Source organism: Mobula hypostoma, chromosome 7 (assembly GCF_963921235.1).
Source record: "Mobula hypostoma chromosome 7, sMobHyp1.1, whole genome shotgun sequence".
In the NCBI taxonomy this organism is placed as follows: Eukaryota; Metazoa; Chordata; class Chondrichthyes; order Myliobatiformes; family Myliobatidae; genus Mobula; species Mobula hypostoma.
The window spans coordinates 62,934,074-62,956,280 of record NC_086103.1 but is presented as its reverse complement, the minus strand read 5'-3'; the positions used below and the strand labels follow the sequence as shown (position 1 = coordinate 62,956,280).

The window sequence follows — 22,207 nt, the reverse complement described above, 5'->3', positions numbered from 1 at the left end:
ATCTCCAGCGAGATCCCATCACCAAGCACATAATTTCCTCCCCCTCACTTTCTGCTTTCTGCTCCCTACGTGACTCTCTTGTCCATTCTTTCCTACTCCCTGATAAACTTCCCGGCATTTATCCTTGCAAGCGGAAAAAAGTACTATACTTGCCCCTACATCTCCCCCTTCACTACCATTCAGGGCCCCAAACAGTACTTCCAGGTGAGTCGACACTTCACCTGTGAGTCTGTAGGGGTTATCTACTGTATCTGGTGCTCCCGGTGTGGCCTCCTGTATATCGCTGAGACCTGATACAGATTGGGAGACCGCTTTGCTGAGTGCTTACAAGCTGTCTGCCAGAAAAAGAGGTATCTCCCAGTGGGACACCCATTTTAATTCCACTTCCCATTCCCATTTCGACAAACCAGTCCATGGCCTCCTCTACTGTCGCAATAAGGCCACACTCAGGTTGGAGGAGCAACACTTACATTTCATCTGGGTAGCCTCCAACTTGATGGCATGAACATCAATTTCTCAAACTTCTGGTAACGCCTCCCCTCCTCTTCTCCATTCCACATTCCCATTTCCCTCTCTCCCCTTATCTCCTTACTTGCCTATGACCTCCCTCTGGTGCTCCTCCCTTTTTTCTTTCTTCCATGTTCTCTATCCTCTCCTATCAGACTCCCCCTTTTCCAGTCCTGTATCTCTTTCACCAATCAACTTCCCAGTTCTTTACTTCACCCCTCCCCCCCTCCTGATTTCACCTATCACCTTGTGGTTCTTCTTTCCCTGCGCCCTCTTTCTTACTTTGACTGCTTATCTTTTTTTCCCGTCCCAATGAAGGGTCTCAGGCTGGAACGTCAACTGTACTCTTTTCCATAGATGCTGCCTGGCCTGCTGAATTCCTTCAGCATTTTGTGTGTGTTGCTTGGATTTCCAGCATCTCTACATGAATATTTTATTGGGAAATTCATTCATTAGTGATTCTCTAACATGACATCAATATTCACTTACGTGGAGAGAGAATGTGTGTGGGCATGTGGCCAAGTGGTCCAAGTGGTTAAGGCATTCGACTGGCGAGCTGAAGGTCGTGAGTTCAAGCCCCAGTCAAGGCAGCGTGTTGTGTTCTTGAGCAAGGCACTTAATCACACATTGCTCTGCAATGACACTGGTGCCAAGCTGTATGGTCCTAATGCCCTTCCCTTGGACAACATCGGTGTCGTGGAGAGGGGAGACTTGCAGCATGGGCAACTGCTGGTCTTCCATACAATCTTGCCCAGGCCTGTGCCCTGGAGAGTGAGACTTTCCAGGTGCAGATCCATGCTCTCGCAAGACTAACGGAGAGAGAATAACCTTTTCAGAATGGCAGGCGGTGACTAGTGGGGTACCGCAAGGCTCAGTGCTGGGACCCCAGTTGTTTACAATATATATTAATGACTTGGATGAGGGAATTAAATGCAGCATCTCCAAGTTTGCGGATGACACGAAGCTGGGTGGCAGTGTTAGCAGTGAGGAGGATGCTAAGAGGATGCAGGGTGACTTGGATAGGTTGGGTGAGTGGGCAAATTCATGGCAAATGCAATTTAATGTGGATAAATGTGAAGTTATCCACTTTGGTGGCAAAAATAGGAAAACAGATTATTATCTGAATGGTGGCCGATTAGGAAAAGGGGAGGTGCAACGAGACCTGGGTGTCATTATACACCAGTCATTGAAAGTGGGCATGCAGGTACAGCAGGTGGTGAAAAAGGCGAATGGTATGCTGGCATTTATAGCGAGAGGATTCGAGTACAGGGGCAGGGAGGTACTACTGCAGTTGTACAAGGCCTTGGTGAGACCACACCTGGAGTATTGTGTGCAGTTTTGGTCCCCTAATCTGAGGAAAGACATCTTTGCCATAGAGGGAGTACAAAGAAGGTTCACCAGATTGATTCCTGGGATGGCAGGACTTTCATATGAAGAAAGACTGGATGAACTGGGCTTGTACTCGTTGGAATTTAGAAGATTGAGGGGGGATCTGATTGAAACGTATAAGATCCTAAAGGGATTGGACAGGCTAGATGCAGGAAGATTGTTCCCGATGTTGGGGAAGTCCAGAACGAGGGGCCACTGTTTGAGGATAGAGAGGAAGCCTTTTAGGACCGAGATTAGGAAAAACTTCTTCACACAGAGAGTGGTGAATCTGTGGAATTCTCTGCCACAGGAAACTGTTGAGGCCAGTTCATTGGCTATATTTAAGAGGGAGTTAGATATGGCCCTTGTGGCTACGGGGGTCAGGGGGTATGGAGGGAAGGCTGGGGCGGGGTTCTGAGTTGGATGATCAGCCATGATCATAATAAATGGCGGTGCAGGCTCGAAGGGCCGAATGGCCTACTCCTGCACCTATTTTCTATGTTTCTATGTTTCATAAAGGAGAATACATAAAGAATTTCAGTATGTATATTGTATGCATTTCTCTGACATTAAAGGTGCCTATTGAAACCTACTGAGTTCAATGCAATTGCTTTGATCTCAGAGATTAAAAGGCTGGTTGTAATTGAATGTTGTGTCACTTGCATCCACAGAAAAGGTCTTTAAAAGGATTACTTAAAAAAATCAACTTTGCAAGTAACTGAGCTTATAATCAGCCAGTGATGATGTATTCCGTAGAAGGACACCTTTTAGTCTGAATGCAATAGGAGATAATACAGTGTAAATCAAGGCAATAGATGGGAAAAACTTATTCCGTAATAAAGTTTACCTTCTCCAGTGCAGTCAACTGACAGAATCGAGTTCCCTACATTCATTAATGGGAACAGCATCACTTAGGTTTCGAGCAACTTCCACTAAAAACATAAAAACTGTCACACCTGCAGCTCCAATATTCTGTGTCCATTTAATCAAAGCCATTCTTAATTCAGTAACTTCCTGTTTCTTATATAGTTTTGCCATCTGGAACAATGCTCTTTTGATGTGGAAATTTAAATGGAAAATTAAACATCCTGTTCTGAACCAGAACAGGACCTTACGTTAGGCTCAATTACAATTTTTCAAATCTTTCTATGCTTACATAGAAATGAGCTATTTGGAAATGAGCTTATATAGAGATCAGCTATTTATCCTGGTGACAGCTTTACATTAATGTAGCTCTATTGTTTTACTGTTTAATGTAAATACCCCAAAGATATCACAATCTCTTATGGAAAGCAGATGAACCTGAATGCACTATGAGTTAGTTATTATTTTATAACCCATCTGTGAATTTACAAACTTTAGCACAAATAAGTGCCCTACTGCAACAAAGCCTGGGGAACTGTTTTATTCTGGGTACAAATTAAGAAGGTGACTGTGGCACAATGCTGGTCAGACACGCTCAGCGAGACCTACACAATCTTGATGTTGTGACTTCCTTTGAGTTGAATTGGCACACTGTGCAATTAATTTCTGTGCTTGGCATTCTGGAAGGAAGAGGACTGCAGAACCTTAAAGGGCAGGACGGAATAGACAGTGGATGTCAATGGGTGGCAAACAAAGAGATTAGTTTAAATAAAAACTGTTGAGATTATGCATGTCAGCAGGTTCGATTCTGGGTTACTGTGAATAATAAGGCGAATTCTTCATATGGAGGGAGAAATTTAGGGCAGTAATAGAAGAACAAAACATGGAATGTTTTGAATGGTGGATGTAAATGTATTTGAGTTTTGGAGATTAAAATCTTTTTTTGGAAAAGAGGAAACAAACATATACATCAAGAAGGCAGGTGCTTAAAGCTAAGACTTGGAAATTCTTCAAGTAAGTGGTTATATGAGCTACAACTAGGTAATTTTTGTGATGAGTAACTAAGCAACAGTGCTTGTTCTTCATCTCACTGATAACTGCCTTAGTATTTCGAGATCAAGCATGTTCTAATCAGTTATTAAGATCTAGCTGGGTGCCCCCTGCAAGCATCTACAAGCCATGAGAGCAAGCAAAGCAAGAAAAGCAGAGGGCTGTAAATCATTCATGAAAACATGTGCTAAAGTGGCACTGCACAATGGCTTTCCTTGGCACAGATGATACAAGTGCTCATGCAAATGAATAAAGTGATACACATCTTACCCATTTTCTTTCATACGCTTTCACCAGTCTACACTTTGTATTTTATTTATATACTTTGACAGGTCAAACGCACAACAGCAAATAAACTTGTCCAAATTAGATATAATGGCTGGACCTCAAAGCAGACTGCATCTGCTGTTATAAAACTGCTCAGCTTGGGTGAACTGTTTGGAAGCTTGGCTTGGCAGTAATAGTGGAAATATTGAACAATTTATTACAACTCCGATGACCCCAACTAATGCCTGCACAGTGACAGATGTAACTGCTGTGTGGCCAGACTGTTTCAACAAATGCACGTTATCCACATACTGTACGTAGATCCACGTGAAAGATTCAATAATTTGCCCACAAGCCCTGAAAGGTTTTTAACATATTGAGCAAAAGATTTTGCATACAATTTTATCCTGTGGCATGCTCTAAGATTATAGTAAGGACAAAGCAGACACCATTTTAAAACTAATGTACGTTAAGTACTACAATAGACGTGTGACTATGGCAGAGAGACAAAAGTGAAATAATAACACTAGATTTTTAAAAATAGCTGGTACTGACTTTCTTCCGAGCAAATAAAAATAAATTTTAAGAGCTGATCACATTGATTATTTATCACATCATTTAAAACTCTCATTTTTGAATGTATGGAATCCAAAATTTTCACCTATATTTTTAGTACGAAGCCAGTTTGCCTCAGCATTGCCTTGTTAGATTCAGTTCAATGTGGGCTATAGGCAACAACTTTGCATCTTGTGGAGGAGTGCAAGGTCCCTTATTGGATTTTTTTGGACCCGTGCATTAACTATGCACATATATACTGTACCTGTACTTCAGAAGTTGGAATCTGATTTGTCCCACTACCATGTAGTACATTGTTGGCTCCAAACACAAAATTCAGAACATTGGTAATTTTAAAAATATCTGCTAGAGATAATCTTCTGCATCATATGTTTGATTTCTATCTGAGTGCATCTTTAGGGTACTGCTTACCACTAAACAGCTCACCTGTACTTTTTCATATGGAACGTCATCATATGTTCTGGAATCACACAGATAAAGTGCTGAGTTATTTGAGGAAGTAGCCCACCTGCGTAATGAAGTAAAATAGATCCATTTAATAAATGTGATCATATTCCACTCTGAGAAACAAAAGCATGCCAGTATATTTTGTCATCCAGAGGCTAAGGAGGAAAGTTCTTTTTGCTTCTAATTACTACCTAGAATTGTTTTAGTTTACAAGTGGCACCTTCTTTAAATAGCTTATTTGCAGTCACAGTCCAAATCCACAAATTATAGTCCATGTAAGTGGGCCTTTATGAACTGAGTAGACCGCAGTAGCATAGCACGATGTTATTACAGCTTGGTGTGTCAGAGTTCGGAATTTAATTTCTGGCACCATCTGTAACAAGTTTGTGTGTTCTTCCTCTGACTGTGTAGCTTTCCTCCAGGTGCTCCGGTTTCCTCCATAGTGAAAAGATGTACCGGTTAGTAGGTTAACTGGTCAATGTAAATTGTCCCGTAGACTTAAATAGGTGGGTTGTAGGAGAATGCAGCACGTTGGGCTGGAAGAGTCTGTTCCACGCAGTACCTCTAAATAAACAAATGTGATATGATTTTGATACACTCTTGTACATGCTTCTGGTGTGAGTTAAGACTTGCTTTATACTTACGACTGTGGGCCTAAGTACAGCTCTAATACCATTTTTAAGCTTGTTGGTGACCCCACTGCCGTTGGCTGAATCAAAGGTGGTGATTAATCAGCATGCAAGAGGAAGTTTAAAAATCTGGCTGAATGGAGCCAAAACAACAACCTCTCATTCAATGCCACCGAAACCAGTTAATTATTGACTACAGGAGGAGGAAACTGGAGGTCCATGAGCTAGTCCTCATCAGGGGTCAGAGGTGGAGAGGGTTAGTAATTCGGGGTTACTAACTCAAAGGATCTGCCCTGGGTCCATTATAAATGCCATTATAAAGGATACATGGCAGTGCCTCTACTTTCTTAGAAGCTTGCAAAGATTTGGCATGTCATCTAAAACTTTGACAAATTTCTATAGACGCACAGCGGAGAATGTACTGACTGGTTGCATCATGACCTGGCATTACCCTTGAACAGAAAAGCCCACAAAAGGTTGTGCATATAGCGCAGTCCATCGCAGGTAAAGCCCTCCCCACCATTGAGCACGTCTACAAGGAACACTGTCACGGGAAAGCAGCATCCATCATCAAGGAGCCCCACTATTCAAGCCGTGTTCTCTTCTTGCTGCTGCAATCAGGAAGGAGGTACAGGAGCCTCGGGACCCACACCTCCAAATTCATGAACAGTTATTACCCCTCAACCATCAGGCTCCTCAGCCAGAGTGGACAACTTCAAATCTATGGAATCAGTTTCAGGGACTCTACAAATCATGTTCTCAGTATTATTTATATATTATTATTATTTTCTTTTTCTTTTTTTAAATTGCAAAATTTGTTGCCTTTTGCACATTTGTTGTTCGTCTGTGTTTGAGTTTAGTTTTCCTAATGTGTTTCTTTCCATTTACTGCGAATACCTGCAAGGGTAGAATATGGTGACATATATGAACTTTGATTATACGAACTTTGCTGCCTTCAGTTAATTGCTGTACCTCTTATTCAAAGAGTAACATGAAAAAGCAAGACTGACATGATATACATGTAGAACCTTCAGGAGGCTGTTGGGAAGGAGAGGTATTAAATGGCACTACCCCAGCGTAGTCGTTAGTGCAACACTATTTCAGCTTGGGGTGTTCCAGAGTTTGGGGTTAAATCCAGAGCTGTTCTGTAGGTAGGTTAAAGGGTCATTGTGAATTGTCCCGTGATTAGGTTAGGGTTTATCTGAAATATGAGAAAATCTGCAGAAGCTGGAAAACCAAGCAACACACACAAAATGCTGGAGGAACTCAGCAGGCCAGGCAGTATCCATGGAAAAGAGCAAACAGTCGACATTTTGGGGCTGGGACCCTTCATCAAGACAGACTGTTTACATTGACTGTTTACTCTTTTCCATAGATGCTCCCCGGCCTACTGAGTTCCTCCAGCATTTTGTGTGTGTTGCTCGGGGTTAATCTGGTCTGGCGGTGGTTTGCAGGGGCGGCAAGAGTTGAAGGACCTACTCCGTGCTGTATTGCTGAATTAAGAATAAACAAATAACAGCAGCTCATAAAATTGGCTAAATTCCTTCAGAGCTTTTCTATTTTAATACTGGTTTCCATTTTTAGATGGAGTAAAGCGCGGTTTGTCCTTCTAATATAACATAAAACTGCCAACAGCAACAAAAGAACAGTTTTCTTTTTTCATTTTGTACATTATGGATAGAGTTCTCACCAGAAGGAATGTCTGACTGCATCCACAATGTTGGCTATTGTTTCCACGTCCACATAGTCGTAATGCAGAGCCTCTGGTTTTGTGGTGGAGCCTGTCTCAGCCAGCAGGAGCCCCAGCCACCTACCCATCTCTTCGGAAGAGCTAGTCTGTATACGACATAAAAGATGAAAAACAAACAACACTTCAGCACAAGTTATTAAATTCATATGGCAAAATGAATCTTACAATATCAATTGGAAACTTTATTCATATTTATCAACCAAATCACCAGTGCCTGAGGTACATTATTTCATATTGATTTTAACTTCAACTTCCACTAGAAATTATTTTGTCCCATTGTGCTCCTTTATCGATAGAAGCACATTACTTTTACAAAGCGCTCTCAGACACTGATTGAACTCATAACATGAAATTATTTTAAATCACAAAATATTAAGGATTTAAATATTATTTAAAACCTAAAACATAATTTCATATTTTACTACAGATTATTCTTGAAAATACACTTGAAAATCACATTTGGATCATATAATCATCAACAAAAAAATTAATATTATTTTGTTTTATTTTGACAATTTTATGATTTTTTTTTTGTTTCCTGAAGGGTGTTGACTTTTTAAATATTTTACCTGAAATGTTATTGTTTATGAGTGAACACTGACAGTAAACATCAGAAGCTATTCAAGCACAAATGAGCCCTTACTGTCCAATAACAGGCTCTTTCTTGTACATTGGTCCTCTATCAAGTCTGCATTTTCTCATTTTCCTATTGTTTGTTTGGCATTTTGGAAAAGAGAGCAAGTATTGAAAGTTGACCTTAGAGCTCTTCAAAGTTATGAAGAGGTTCAAGCAGAAAAGGTTATGAACCTGATTGACACCTTTAAAATTACACAACGGAATTGTTGTGAGATGCGGCAATGATTGTCTTGGACAAGCAGTGGTAATATTCATAATACCAGAGCCTAAGTGTTGGAGTGGGCTGGGTGATTGGGGATCCGGGGGAAGGAGTGAGGGTTTACATTTCAGATAAAATGTCCTACTTCTTCTGGAGGTGTGGCTCCCCTTCTGCCGTAGTGGTGCCCTCACACACATTTTCCCCATTTCCACTTGTCTGCTCTAACCCTGAGGAAAAGAGTCGAGCAACAGCAATTTGGAGATGAAGATCATAGGGATCGTTTAAGATGAAGTCAAAGGAAACCTGTGTGAAGCACAAACTCAGGAGGTAGATCTGCTGGGTCGAATGGCCTGATTTTTGTGCAGTAATGTGTCATGTTGTTTTAATTCTAAACAGCCTGAGTCATTCTTCACCTCCTCTTTACACTTCTAGCAAAGATAGCAATTAGGATCAGGAGATCCATTGTAATTAGGAGATGTTAAAATCAATTGTAGCATTACTTGCAATATTCTGGTTGAATTCAGCTAATGTAAAAACATGTAATCAAATCTGAATTTGTTCATTCTGGAACAAAAGACCCCATCAGTTCCTCTCCATGAATACTCTTATCCACTTGACAGAGCTTGTCCTTGCCCGCGGTGACTTCAGTTTCGATTCCTCCCACTTCCTACACATCAAAGGGCCAACCCGCGCCCCAGCTAGACTTGATGTTTTGTTGGTCACGTGGAATAGCTCTCTTGCAAACCTACTGAAGTACTTGCCTGTACCACAGCTTTCTCCTCTAAATCAACAACTGCATCAGTGCTGCCTCCTGCAGAAATCTTCAGTTTTATCACCTTTGCCACCCGTTTTCAAAATCACCTGCACAATCTCTGACACTTCTCTTCCTTTTCTGAATTTCTGTGTATCCATTTCAGGAGATAGGCTTGTTGCTGATGTCTTAAATAAACCGACGGAATCCCACAGATACTTCAAATATACCTCCTCCCACCCTGACTTCTATAAGGATTGCATTCAAATTTCCTTTTCTCTGCTGCATCTGTTCTCATGAGTATGTCCTACCTCTTCTGGAAGTGTGGCTTCCCCTCTGTCTTAGTGGAGCCCTCCACTTGCCTGCCATCACCGTCCCCCCCGTCCGAGGAAAAGAGTCAAACAACAGCAATTTACTGAGCACTTGCACCCTGTCTCAACAGCCATCTCAAGCTTCCAATTGCATGTCATTTTAACTCTCCATCCCCATCCCACACTCACCTGTCTGTCCTCAGCCTTCTGCACTTCTACTAAGAGTCCATATAAAAGCATCTCTTTTCCCAACTGGGTTGCTTAGAACTCAATGCTATGAATATAGAACTATCCAATTTCAGGTAATCCATACCCTACTGTTCTTCGACCAGACAAAACCACCCGTCTACCCAGATTTCATCTCCCTTTGATTCATCCCTCTCTTCCCCTCCCACCACTTGGTTCCATCTGCCCATCAAACCTCCACGTCTGGTTTCAGTTATCACCTACCAGCCTCTAACACAAGCCCAATGTACTGGTATACACTAGCAATCTTTTCTCTTCCTATCAGTCCTGATGCAGGGTCTCAACTGGAATCTTGACTTCTTCCTACTTCCTATACAGGTGCAATGTGACCTGCTGAGTTCTTCCAGCCTTCTGTTTCTGTTCTATATTCCAGTATTCATAGTCTCCTTTGACTTCTAATCAAATCTAGAATATTTCTGGTCTGTGCAGCTCCTCTGAATGCTATGTTCACTTCACGGGAATGTTGCATTAACTGACTGAGCCTCTCACAGAGCAATTCTCCTAAATTCAGGCGAGCTGAAATGGATGATAATAAACACGAGAGGTAGAATGTTCACTTTAGCTAATCGTATTTTTAAAGCTTATTTTTTAGAAGCGTAACTAGCAAATGGCTGCTTCAGAATTAAAAAACGAATTGCAATTCATAATAAACTGCACCTCTAGAACACAAATGTCCTGTCCACTTCGAAGGATCCGGAAAGCGAAGGGATGCTTTGGCCCAAATCCAGGAACCACTTCACAATCCTGCAGCACAATAGAATTTACATGCGTCCGTAGATCTGTCCTGTCCTTGTGTAAGTAGAGCGCGTTAGCTTTCAGCCGACACCAACGCTCTCTCCAATAGTTATTAACCATTACATTGAGGTAACCTAGAAAAGGGTTAAGAGCAAATGGCATAAACTAGATTGTTGTAAACACTTTCCATATAATAACAGTTTGAGCACAATGGCCAGATTATGGAGAGAGAGGGGGGGATACGTTCCCCTCACAAGATCAAGCTTGTGCTGTATGCAATCCAGCTGCACATTAAATTTCATAAACTTAATCTCGTTGGCCACTGTTTTAGGTATCAGCAACATTTCAGGATCTGAGATTGACTAAAGCACACTTTTGAACCACAAATCTGCCAACTTATTCTCAGAAAATTTCAATGTTCTTTTTTTAATAACAAAAATGAACAAAATAATCTCACAGTTTTTTTCCTATGTTATTATTAATTAATGGATTCCTGGAGAAATATATACTGTAAACAGGTCCTCTATTCACCAAATCCTTGCCAACCAAGGATGAGAACCTGCTGAGAAACACATACCGCTGTTGCCTTGTAGCAGTCATCAACAAATGAGATTCCTTCATGTATTCTTCTTTGAGAGAAAATGCCTATCCCACACTTCCCATTGTGATAGAGATGAAAACCACACACAAAAAAAAAACCCGCTGATGCTTGAAATCCAAAATAAAAACAAAAAATGCTGGACCTAATCAGCAGGTCAGGCCGCATCCAGGGGAAGAGAAACAGTTATCATTTTGGGTCAAAGACCTTTTCATCAGGTCTTCAACCTGAAAAGTTAACACTGTTTTTCTTTGCACAGATGTGTCCTAACCTGTGGGATGCAGCTGAATTTAGATAACTGCATTCAAAGCCTAGTTTGCATTACTCTGTGGAGCCACAACACTAGTTGCTGGCCTCTCAGTCAGCAGGTCATATGTTCATGTTACATTCTGGAAACATAATTTCTAAACCATGCTGACAGTTCTGTATGGAATTGCCATAATTCTACATTACTGGGGCTGCTGCCTTTGAGTAATATATTAAAACGAGGGCCTGCTTGCTCTCTCAGATGGACACACAAGATTCTACAATTCCAGAGGATACTCCCAAAAGGGCAGCTTTAGGAAATCAATGCTTATAAAAATAATGCCTCAGCAAAAATCCTTAAATCACATATGGTGAGTTACAGTGTGAAGCTTTCGTAGTTTTACTGTGAGTTAAAAAAAAAGGTTTTGTTGGTGATCTTTTGATCCAATTTCTGTCAGCTATTTAAGAAGGTGCACCACACATCTTAATGATAACATCATGCATCAAAAAATGATAAAAAAAAAGTAATAAGGTGAATTTTGACAAACTCAAACAAGTTCCAGATGACTAGAACTCCATGAGAAATGGGTGCAAAGGCTCTAATACCGGAATAAAATATATAGCATTTGCAGTTTATAAATAAAAAAAGGGCACAATAGTTTTTTTTAAAATTGAAATTAATTGGCTTTCATTTCATATTTGATAAAATTGTCTCTGATTATAGTGTCTGTAGTTAGTTTCTGTTGGGATGGAGTGGGGCTTATCAAGTTCCTATAGAAGGGATGTCTCTCATCTATCCAAGGCCCTGGCCAGAATTTAAAGATGCATGGGCGTGTGGGTGTGAGAGAAAAAGCCCAAATGTGAATCATTAGACAATAAATAAATGTATAAGATCACACTTGGTGTGGCAGCCTAAGGGAAATACTCATGGGGAGGTCATACCCAATGGAACTGACCTCATAGTAAACTACAAGAGAACAAAACCTGTGTGGTGGCTAGAAAAGGAAATAAATAAATTTTTAAAAATCCACACCAATGTTTATTTTGGCAGTATCTGAGGTGCTATTACATCTGACAATAATTAATTCTGCTCCCCTATACCAAACCTACCACTGTAACTCAGTTGAAAGGCAAGTCTACACATTGCTAAAGTTTATACAGGGTTATTTGTTTGTGGGTTTCATAATACTTGTGTCATTTTAACTTATGAACCCCCAAAGTCTAGTTACCTGCACCCCTTAAGTGTTAAATTAGTCCTGCCACTCAGTAAACCTCTCTATACAGCATGACTATAAAGTTATCTGTTTTAATTACTCACACACCCATTTAATTTTTATATTCATTGTAAAAGCAAAGGAGAAACACACAATCTAACCAGATGGTGCAGATGTCCTTGATAAGTGTCTGGCTGATGGAGATACATGAAACAGATCAGACATGTGGCAGGCAGACACACATTCTAACCTCTGCTGGAATTTAGAATTGGAACTGTACTGGCCTGTGATTGAGTGCGTGTTGATATACAACTGGGGTGTGATTCTTTCCCTGATGGGTGGTGTTGGACTTAACAGCAAGTTTATCAGTGGAATTACCTCCATTGCCAGAAAATAAAGTGTTCCTTTTGGGAGTGGTAGGAAATTAATGCAAATCTGCAAATATTTCTTGATCACAGGTTGGTATTTCTGCATAATGCCGATAATTTATGTGAGTATTGTTTTTCTAAACTCCTATTTTTGAGAGTTAGAGTTATAGACAGATACAGCAGGGGATCAGGACCTTTGGTCTGCTAACTCCTTGCCGATTATCAAGCTTTTATTTATACTAATCCAGTATTAATCCCACTTTATAGAATGTCTCCGACATTCTCCTCAACTCCTCCCAAACTCCACCTCTCACCCCACACATGAGGGGCCAATTAACCTACCAACCTGCACACTTTGGGAGCACTTGAAAGAAATCCACACAGTCACAGGGAGAACGTGCGAACTCCACACAGACATCTACTGAGGTCAGGACTGAGCCCAGATCTCTGGTGCTAAGAGCTAGTAGCTTCACTACCCATGCCCCAGTGCTCCCCACAATTGTGTCTTCTGTTAGTCATTCATATGTTGTGAAGAGTTCCAACCAAATCTTTTCTGTGGGGCTAATACCCAACATAAACTTATTATTTATGGCATCTACTTAGCTAAATTCACACAGCATGCCTGTGCATAGTGAAAATTAATATTTTAGCTTTTGATACCAAGTAGGAGTTGATTAATTCAAAAATCATACTTGGTATCAAATACTAAAATATAAAACTTTACTCAATTTTAGGTCACAATAAACTATATACATACAAGATGGCTAAAGTAGAAATGAGATCAAAATAGGTAATCGAGAGCAAATAGTTAATGAATTAATTGATTGGTTAATCAATCTGCAATTAATATACATAAGTTTTGATTAGAACACTGCACATTCTTCCGAACCCAGCCTTGCCTTTTCAAAGTTTTCCTAAATCTGACAATTACACTTCCCATGATAGTCATCATTGTGTATACCTTGTTGGCTGAAAGGCCTGCTTCTACTCTGTATGACTCCATTGCAAATGAGTCGTTCATCTGTACAGGAACATTTAGCAGTAACTGGAAGCTCTTTTCTCTGCATGATCTGCAAGCACCCCCCCCCCCCCCAACTTCTCCCAAAAAGAACTATCTCCAGGGCCTCAACTCTGAATTAGTTGGTAGCACATGTACCACTGAATTGCAAGGTTCTGGGTTCAATACCCTCTCCAGTGACATGAGGGCAAAAATTAGTTTGAAGCTCCAGGTCAGAACTGTGCCTGTACAGTTTTGATTACACTGAGGCAGGCTGGGAAGCTAATCCCATTGACTAAAGGGAAAAGAAGCAGGAGGCCCATGAGCCAATCCTTATTAAGGGAACAGAGGTTAAGGGGGTCAGTAGCTTTAAATTCCTTGGCATGAACACATCAGAGAATCTGTCCTGGGACCAGCACATTAAGTATCATTACAAGAAAGGCACGATAGCCCTTCTATTTTCTTAGAAGTTTGCATAGATTTGGCATGACACCAAATCTTTGACAAAATTCAGTAGATGCACAGTGGAGAGTATGCTATCTGGTTGTATCACAGCCTAATATGGAAACACCAATGTCTAGGGATGGAAAAATGCTAGAGAAAGTGGTGGACAAAGCCCAGTCCATCACAACAAAACCCTCTCCGCCTTCATTTACATGGAGCGCTGCCACAAGAAAGCAACATACACCATTAAAGACCCTCAGCATTCTGGCCATGCTCTCCTCTCACTACTACCAACGGGCAAGAGGTGCCAAATCTTCCTACAAGATTCAGGAACAGTTGTTCCCCTGCAACCATCAGGCTTGAACCGGAGTGGATGATTTCTCTGAACTGATTCTGTGACCCAGTGCAGGAGCTCCCAATCTTCTTTTATGTTATGGATGAACACTGTTAAGCCAGGGGTGGGCAACCCTGACCTAGAGAGTCACTTAGAAGTACTTTTTACAACTGAGAACTCATGTTCTTAGTATTATTTTTTATTAGCATAGCTTTTCTTCTTTTGCGCCATTGGTTGTTAGTCTTTGTCTGATTATGTAGAGCTTTACTTCTTTTCTATTACATTTCTTTTTCGCCTGTAAATGCCCACAAGACAATGAATCTCAAGGTAGTATATGGTAACATGCACACACTTTGATAATAAATTTACACTGAATTTTGAACACCGACCCTGGTTTTGGAGCCAATAATTATACCTCAATTTTACAGACCTACAGTAAAAGAAACATTACTTGGTCAATGTCATGCTGTGAAAGTTTGCTGTATGTAAATTGCCTCCTACACTTCATTCATTAGAATAGTGCACCACTTCAAAGAAATTACTCCTTTGGCTACGTGGTTGGGATAACATGAAGGGCCCTCAGTGTTTATGCAAGATAGCACTTCTCTTAAGCACAAGGAAATCTGTAGATGCTGGAAATCCAAAGCAACACGTGCAGAATGCTGGAGGAACTCAGCAGGTCAGCCAGTGTCTGAGGAAATGAATAGCTAGTCGACGTTTCTTCAGCTCTGAGGAAAGAGGAAAGATGCTAGAATAAAAAGGTGCGGGGAGGGGTGGGGAGGAGAAGGCGGCGGCTCACTGGAAGGTGACTTCTCTTCTCTGCCATTTTCATAGTGAATGAGAAGTGTAATTAATCCCGAGACAAGTCAGTAGACCCTAATTGTCTCAGCTGATGGTCAAGTTCTGAGCTGCAATAACCCACAAAGTGCCTTGTATTAATATGCATCTTCAGAAATTGCCTTCTTTAAAAACATAACATTTTGTATCAACATCAGTATCGTGTGACTTGTACCACTAGTGTGTTCATCTTGGATTTAAACACAATGCTTAATGAGTCCCAAAAAACAAATCTTTTGAGTAAAGAAACACATAGGAGCTCCATTAAATACATAATTCCATTTAGATTAGTATTAGCCATGAACTGGACTCAATACCCAAAATAATATCCTATCCATCAAGTTGTTGTTTATAAAATTATAAGCAGTAAAATATAACATTATAAACGATAGCTGCAAAAAATGTTATTATAAATCCTAGATGAGATAACAAAAGTCATATAACAGCATGGAATATCGTCACATGCTAAGGCATTATTTTCAATATTGAATAGTGATCATAGTTTTTTTAAGATAGTTCTCTTGGGACCTGCACATCATGTAGTTACAATAACTACCTATCTCTGCTGAATGTTTTTGTAGAGATGGACTACTTGCTAGGAATGGAATCAGGCCTTCTAGTCCACACAGTTTGCACCAACCAGCAACTACCCACTTAAGCTAACCTCATTTTTATACTAAACCACACATTCCAATCAGCTCCCCCCAGAGTCTCCTACACACTTACACAGTAGGAACAACTTACTGTGGCCAGTTAACCGACCGATCAGCATGAGTTTGGGAAGGAGGGGATACTGGAACATCGGAAGGAAGCCCATGTTTTCATATGGACCACGTGCAAACATCACACAGAGAAGCACTAGTGGGCAGGACTGAACAAGTACGATGCCTAGAGAAGGGCTCAGAGGACAGATGTTTGCAATCAGATTTTAAACAGAATATTTAAAGATACTGTATATTCAAACTATCAGAAGCTAAATGGCACAAAGAAAGATTTTGCAACAAGCTTTTTTCCCTGGAAGGAAAGGTATACGCACAATAGAAACTGACTTTTTTTGCCTTATGTAGGTGGACAGACAGTTTCTACATTTTCCGGTGATCCTATTGGTTGTTTTTTCTTGTTTAATGTCCCCTTCCTCCAGAAATTTAATGGTTGCTGGAATGAGTTAGAAATACCCAGTTGTGATACTTCAGGAGTACTTCCGGGACCTCCATGGATTTGACTTAGTGTTTCCAGCAATTCACAATTAATGGCCCTCAGGTGAACTCAGGGTCCCTAAAAGCATCCAGGCATCTCTCAATCTCTGGCGTCTGTGCTGGTCGCAAACATCCCAAGGTGTATCCAAGCATCGTGAGTAGTCCGAGCTGGTCATTCATATGATCACAGGTAAAAGATGAATGGAACATGTTGTAGAAACTACTATTCTCCTTTACCAAGGTGAGAAGTGAAGATTGATTACAGCAAATAAGATTTGGTTGCAACTATTAATTTGTATGATCATTGACTGTTTGGCTACACACAGCTCTAATACCATCTATAAATTCATGTTTGATACCATTGTTGTTGGTCGTATGGCAGGTGGTGATGAGTGTACAGGAGTGAGATAGAACATCTGGTTGAGTGGTGCGGTAAACAACAGCCTCATACTCAATGTCAGCATGACTAAGGGACTACTCATTAACTTCAGAAAGGAGAAGTTGAGAGACCACATGACAGTTCTCAATGGTGGATCAGAGGTGGAGAGAGCAAGCACCTTCTAATTCATGGGTGTTAACAATGACTTATCATAAACTCTAGACACAGAACGTACTGTAGATGCAATCATGAAGAAGGTGCGTGGGCACCTCTTCTTTCTTAGAGGCTTAGGAATATTTGACATATCACCAAATACTCTAACAAATGTCTATAGATGCCCGTCTGAAAGTATCCTGTGTGGTTACATCATGGCCTGAATTCTGATTCAGCAGTATGCAAGAGGCTGCAGAGGATAGTGGACACAGCCCAGTCCATCCCAGACATAGCCCTTTTCTCCAAAACAGACACTACCTTAAAAATGTGGCAAGGATCCTCACCATCTGGGTCATGCCGCCTTCTTGCTCCTCCCACAGGCAGGTGGTACAGAAGCCTGAAGAGCAACACCATCACGTTCAAGAACAACTACTTCCCCACAAATATCAGGTTCTTGAACTGACCTGTACACCCTTAATTCTATTTCAGCAATGGAACAGCACAGGCCTCCTCTTGCTCTACTATTGACTTGTCTCTGATTGTATTTTTGTTTTTTTACATTAGAGACTTGTTTTTTTCTCTCTCTTTTCACTGTTTTGTATAGTTTAAATATAATTTATGCTCTGTCTATACCTCTGTGCCAAAGATGCTGCTGAAAGGAAGTTTTACATTGTACACCTCATTGTGCGTGTGCACATGAATATAAACTCAACTGACTGACTTACTCTACAACAATAAATCTTATCTGGTCTCACCTCACTGAACATGCCTTGAATGGAAAATTCTACAAAGGGTAAAGCCTAGTCTATCATGGATAAAGCCCTGCCCACCACTGAGCACATCTATATGTCACAGGAAAGCAGCATCCATCATCAGGGACCCCCACCACCCAGGCCATGCTCTCTTCTCACTGCTGCCATCAGGAAGAAGGTACAAGAGCCTCAGGATTCACACCACCAGGTACATGAATAGTTGTTACTCCTCAAACATCAGGCTTCTGAACCAAAGGGGATAACTTCACTTGCCCCATCATTTAAATGTCCCCATAACCTATGGACTCACTTTCAATGACTCTTCATCTCATGTTCTCGGTATTTATTGCTTATTTATTATTACTATTTCTTTCTTTTTGTAACTGCACAGTTTTTTGCCCTTTGCACACCGGTTAAACACCCAAGTTGGCGTGGTATTCCATTGATTCTGTTACAGTTATTTTTCTGTAATGGATTTACTGAGTATGCCCGCAAGAAAATGAATCTCCAGGTTGAATATGGTAACATATATGTACTTTGAACTTTGAAATGTTTTAGGCCAAACATCCTTCATCAGAGTGGCTCCAACATTTCTGCTTTTGCTTGTTTTGACGTGATTTTTTTTTTGGCTTATCTACTTTAAGACGAAGAACCAAAATATTTCAGGGAAGCAAAAGCTGAAAATAAGAATACAAAAGAAGGCATGCAGAAAAGAAGGAAATGTAGTATTATAAAATCAGATATTTGCTAGCAAATGTACTCTTCTGAACTTCAGACTGAGTTTGAAACACTTTGACTATTTACGGTCATGCAACATAAGGATTTTACTTTGGCTCATTATTGTAAACATAAGGATGTAAAAATATGGGTGTGGTTTAAATCAGAGAGAGTGACACAGGTCACATCTGGTGCTCTCCATTCAATTTTGATAATGACATGGCTGGCAAATCGTAGGATTATTGGTGGAAATCAGGAGAAGAATCAAACAGTAGATTTATAAACTGATAGCTCTGAGTTACAGTAAGATTGTTTGGTCTGTGTCTTGACTCTCTGGAGGAGTAAACAAGAAGAGACAGATAGAGATCTTCACAATTTTCTTGGATATCAAAACTTTGATCAGGAAAGCTTTTCTGCCAAACACATGACTTAAGGATGTAAGATGCACATTTAGTTCAATGATAACATAAACACAATGGCAAAATTTCATTGTAAGTTATAGAAGTGTGGAAAAAACTTGCAAGAAAAACATGATTAGTGTTGAACATTCATGCTTTAAGCGTGAGTGGCATGGTAGCATAGAAGTTAGCTCCACACTTTACAGCAGTCAGTGCAACATTTTACAGCAGTAAGTTTGGGTTTTGATTCCAGCCACTGTCTGCAAAGAGTTTGTATGTTCTGTACATTTTCCCCATGACCGCGTGGATTTTCTCCTGGTGCTCTGGTTTCCTCCCACATACCATAAGTGTAGCTGTCCAGTACAATCTTTGCTGATTTGATTTGTCACAAAACAATGCATTTCACTGTACGTTTTGATGCACATGCGACAAATAAAGCTGATCTTTATCTTTATACATGATTAAATCCCTCCCAATAACGTGGCTTGGTTCCAGTAACACGAAAGAAAATTGACGGGAAGCTTGGAAGGATGGATTAAAGGAAACAATATTTCTTACTTGATCATATCTTCAGTGTAAAGACACCAACATTGGAAATGCATTCATGTGAAGTAAACAAAAAGCTTTGTAGAAAACCTCTATTGGCTTGGTGTAGGGACAAAGAGTTTCCAGTGGGAGCTCACACATTCTCTACAAAGGACATTGTAGGGTCTGGAAGAGGTTCCCAAAGGTTGACTTCTAATTTCTGGGAAATCTATGTGTTAACATTGAAATACCAATATCCGGGATGGTCTCATCTCTCAGAGACAAAAAATTCTGGCTTCCTTAGATCTCTTCATAATGGAATGATACTCATTGGTAAAGAGTCAAATTATTATAATTTCTTGTAGTCAAGCTTGCAATTCCTCGAGTGATGATTTCCCCAGGGTTACCAATGCCAAAGCTATGCCTAAATAATTTGAGATTCTGGGTAAGGTAATGATGTTGATAGGTAATGGCTAGCTTGATTCGTGTAGACTCACTGTTCTCATAGGCCAAGTGGATACAGGTCAATGGCGTTGGGCAGGAGCTGTCACATTGAGGGGCCAGGAGGAGTAGTAATTTATACACGTACTGGACCACCTCAGACAGATATCTAGCTCCCCTTCTTACAAAGTACTGAATGGCTTCAGTGACCATGCCAGTGTATTCCAGACTTTTGTACCTGTACAGTGCAATGCAGAAGTACAAAATAGACAGGAGGTCAGACCAAGGCACATTAAACCTTTTGTTTCCTCTCTCGTCCTGCTAGGCAATCTCTTAGGATCAAGGATGACTTGATAGTTTGTGAGGCAGACTACTCCTCAGGCTATCTACACTGAACTTTTGTGTGCTCCTACCCAGTTCCTCAGTGCCAGTTCCTGCTGTCATCTATGCCGAGCTGACATAGCCTATTGCAGAGCCCTCAAAGTACAGGAGAGATGATTCACACACATACTGAGATGCAAACAGCGTACGTAGATGCCTTCTGACTTCACACACGGGAACACAGATACACAATCTTATCCACACATTTCCTCCCGCACCTTCCTCACACCTAATCTACTCACTCTGTACATCTATACCTCCTCCCCTAAATGCCTTCCTCATCCCTCCTCTAGCTTGGCACCCCTTACTCACTCACCTACTTCCTTCTTCTCTGACATTTTCATTACTAATTCTACAGAACCACTTTCTATAGGTCCAACACTCATTTTGTTAACTCTTCTTTCTTTAACATCTTTTAAATTTCCAGCTTGCTTTGTCTTATACTCAGCCTTTTCACTCATTTGTTTTCCCATTCTGCACTGCCAGTTTTCTTTGGCAACGATATGCTTTTTCGTTGTTTGATACAATCTTTAAACACTAAAGGTGGTTCCACCTTTGAATTATCCTTTCCCATTGGAAAGCATTGTATGAATAACCTCAATTATATCTATGGCCCAGTTTGAAGTCAAGGGGCAGTTCCTCACTGCACTTCATTGAGGATCTGGATGCACTTTATACCTGGCCCCTCAGTTTCATGCCAGCCTTATTCATATATCTAACCTTGGCTCCGGTCATTGAACCTGGATAGAAAAGGCAGTAAACTTCTTTATTTTCCCCAATATAAATAAAAAAAATTCATGTTTGTGAAGATAAATGTTTTGTTTTAAAAGACGCGAAAATCTGCAGATACGGTAAATCCAAGCAACACACACAAAATGCTGGAGGAAGTCAGCAGACCAGGCAGCATCTATGGCAAAGAGAACAGTCGACATTTCAGGCCGAGACCCTTTGGCAGCACATTGCTGCATCCTGCTGAAGAGTTTTGGCCCGAAATGTCGACTGTACTCTTTTCCATAGATGCTGCCTGGTCTGCTGAGTTCTTCCATTATTTTGTGTGTGTTTTTTAAAAGAGGCATTATTTAAATTTCACTCAATTTTATTTTATCTGGCAAATAGGACTTATGGATTTGCAGTGGAAACATTCTCAGGACGAGGGGTACCTTGTGTGAAAATTAGCCTATCACGTCAAACACAAATAATAAAGCATCAGGCATGTTTATTAAAGTAGTGACAAGCAGATGAATACTAACCACAGCATGGGATGTCCTCCTCAGTTGAAGAAGTCTGCTCTTCTGAAACCTGTTTCTTCTTCGCCAAACTCATGATGCGGGTAATCTTCCTCCCTGCAGCCTTGCTGACTGTGCCTTTTAGCTCAGCCAAGCCACTTCTCTTCCCTTTCCCTATTTGATCATGAACAACGAAAGACATTACTTGCAGGAAGCAGAGGGAATGTGACATGATTCCTCGTGGAATGCTGGGGAGGATCATTTGCAAGTCAGGGAGTGACTGTTGAATAGCTCAGTCCCAGCTCCCCCTTCAGAATATGACAGACATTTAAAGAACATCATGAAAGCATCCCATACATCTGTGGCAGAGTCTGGATTGTGTCAAGCAGATGTTATTCCTTTTAAAGTAAAAAAAAACATTTTATCTGGTTTACATGTTAGTATTTTTCACATTAATAATGAAGAGTTTTGCAGATTTCAACAGAGCATTTATAATATATCAAGCACAATTAGGGAGGGGACAACAGTGTAAAAAAGATTAATGAACATGATGGATAATACTTAAAATGAATAAGGAAGACATCTACGGACATAAATTTGATTGGCCCCTGCAATGGTTGCTGGGGTTGATTAATGCATGCTGCTTCAGTGTAACATATAGCAAC

The 22,207-nt window shown here is 40.6% G+C and overlaps 1 protein-coding gene across 3 annotated transcripts in view; it reads right to left on the bottom strand.

Annotated features, from left to right (window-relative positions):
* LOC134349352 (actin filament-associated protein 1-like 1) overlaps positions 1-22,207 on the bottom strand; it is a 209,034-nt gene that overhangs the window by 26,839 nt on the left and 159,988 nt on the right. For all 3 annotated transcript variants that reach the window (XM_063053532.1, XM_063053530.1, XM_063053533.1), the window contains exons 11-14: positions 21,567-21,716; positions 10,259-10,470; positions 7,399-7,544; positions 5,059-5,140 (exon numbers count right to left, since the gene is read on the bottom strand). In XM_063053532.1, the coding sequence (XP_062909602.1) occupies positions 5,059-5,140; positions 7,399-7,544; positions 10,259-10,470; positions 21,567-21,716 (590 nt within the window). The remainder of the gene's footprint in view (positions 1-5,058; positions 5,141-7,398; positions 7,545-10,258; positions 10,471-21,566; positions 21,717-22,207) is intronic.